The 1,692-nt window shown below is 37.3% G+C and overlaps 1 protein-coding gene across 1 annotated transcript in view; it reads right to left on the bottom strand.

Annotated features, from left to right (window-relative positions):
• Positions 1–1,692, bottom strand: part of MBOAT2 (membrane bound O-acyltransferase domain containing 2) — a 204,382-nt gene that overhangs the window by 33,394 nt on the left and 169,296 nt on the right. Inside the window, exon 8 of the mRNA XM_019537423.1 lies at positions 173–365. Coding sequence (XP_019392968.1) covers positions 173–365 — 193 coding nt within the window. The remainder of the gene's footprint in view (positions 1–172; positions 366–1,692) is intronic.

Below are 1,692 nucleotides of genomic sequence, written 5' to 3'. Positions count from 1 at the left end.
TCAGGTCCCTTCCGACCCTAGAAACTATGAAACTCATTCTTCCCAGCCAGGAAGTATCAGACACTACAACTGATACTCCTTTCTAACCTCAAGAGGGCACTCTCTTCCATCTTAATACCTGACATAGTACCTCAAGCTGCAAAATTATATACATGTATTTTTAGTTACTTACCTAGAGTCCATGCAAAATAGTATTTGGGTCTGGCAGCCATAAGAGACACGTACAGGTAGAGAATCTGTATAGGCCAAGATGCTGTAGCTCTGAAGTTATCATCAATATTATATTCCACAGGTAAAGTCTTTGTAACAGTCAGATGAATTAATAAAGACAGTCCACAGACGAAGAGTTTCTGTATTACAGCTATCTGAAAAGTTTAAGAAAAGAGATTTTGTAAGCTTCAGCTTTGATTAATCTTTCTGAACAAAGGAAATTTATAACCTTCCCTAAATAGGCATACTGATGTGTCAGTTCTTAAAATAACATGCATTTCTAACATTTTACAGTCCGTGTCTGTTTACACACTCAAAGAGAAAAGGAAATATTCTCAATTTATGCTGTGACCACCCCTATTTAAAGAAAACACATTACGACGTTTGACAGCGGTTAGGGGCCTGAAAAATCCCTTCAGTAATGGGAACCCCTGACACTTCCACTGTCTTATATCAGTATCAGGAATTATCTAAATGGGTATAAAATTAAGGCATCATTACCAAGCTATACTATATGCTATAGGTCACTTGAGTATAGGCTACAATAAAGCTATTTCCCAAAATATCACATATAGGCATTGGCAAAGCATTCCTCTGTTCACATTTAACAACACATTACTTGTAAGCTCAAACTGATTTTTGAGTATCAATAGTTTCTTATCTGCAGTTTATTTCTGATATACCTGTATACCTTGTCAACAGCTTGCTTAAGTCAGTGAATACAGCATCTCTGCCTGATAGTTCATACCGTTATGAATTACCATCAAAACACTGAAATTTTATTTGGGAATTGAGAGAGAGAAGTTTAGCTTTTGTTTTTTTGGGGTCTTTTGGCAGCTAGAATGACTGAGAGAAAAGGTCAAGAAACTTACCCCTACCCCTCCAAAGCCATACGTAGTATGTGGCCCGCATGGGTTAAAAGGATAGATTCCCTCCACACCCCCATTCTTTCTTTTAACCATTATGCTAAACAGCACTCTTTTTAAAAAAAAAAAGATGCATTATTTAGGTTTCATTATAAAATGCACAAAAGTGCTATGCACATTACATAAAATATTTTAATTAACTGTCCACTCCACATTCCAAAGGCTACAAGTACCCTATGATATACGATTTGCTAAGCTTGCAAGGCATTAATATACTAACCAAAGAACCATTGTTTCAAAGCACAAGTTTGCTTCAGCACTCAAAATTCAAAATTCTGTGTCTCAGTCATTTAAGCCACATCATTAAAACCTGAATGTACTTTTACCATTAAAATACTATCTGCATCAAAGCTGCCAGAAAAATAACCCACTATGGCCTCTTTTGGCCAAAAGTGTCAGAATATATAGGAGATACAGAATTTCCCATACACTCTGAAAAGTTGTCATCTTTCACAGTCTAGTTCATAGATTTCATAGACATTAGGGCTGGAAGGGACCTCGGGAGAGCATCGAGTCCAGCCCCCTGCCCAAAGGGCAGGAAGTCAGCTGGGGTCAT

Source organism: Crocodylus porosus, unplaced genomic scaffold (assembly GCF_001723895.1).
Source record: "Crocodylus porosus isolate Cpor-Errol unplaced genomic scaffold, CroPor_comp1, whole genome shotgun sequence".
Classification (NCBI taxonomy): domain Eukaryota; kingdom Metazoa; phylum Chordata; order Crocodylia; family Crocodylidae; genus Crocodylus; species Crocodylus porosus.
The sequence above is the reverse complement of the archived record's forward strand: the minus strand, read 5'-3'. Positions and strand labels throughout refer to the sequence as shown.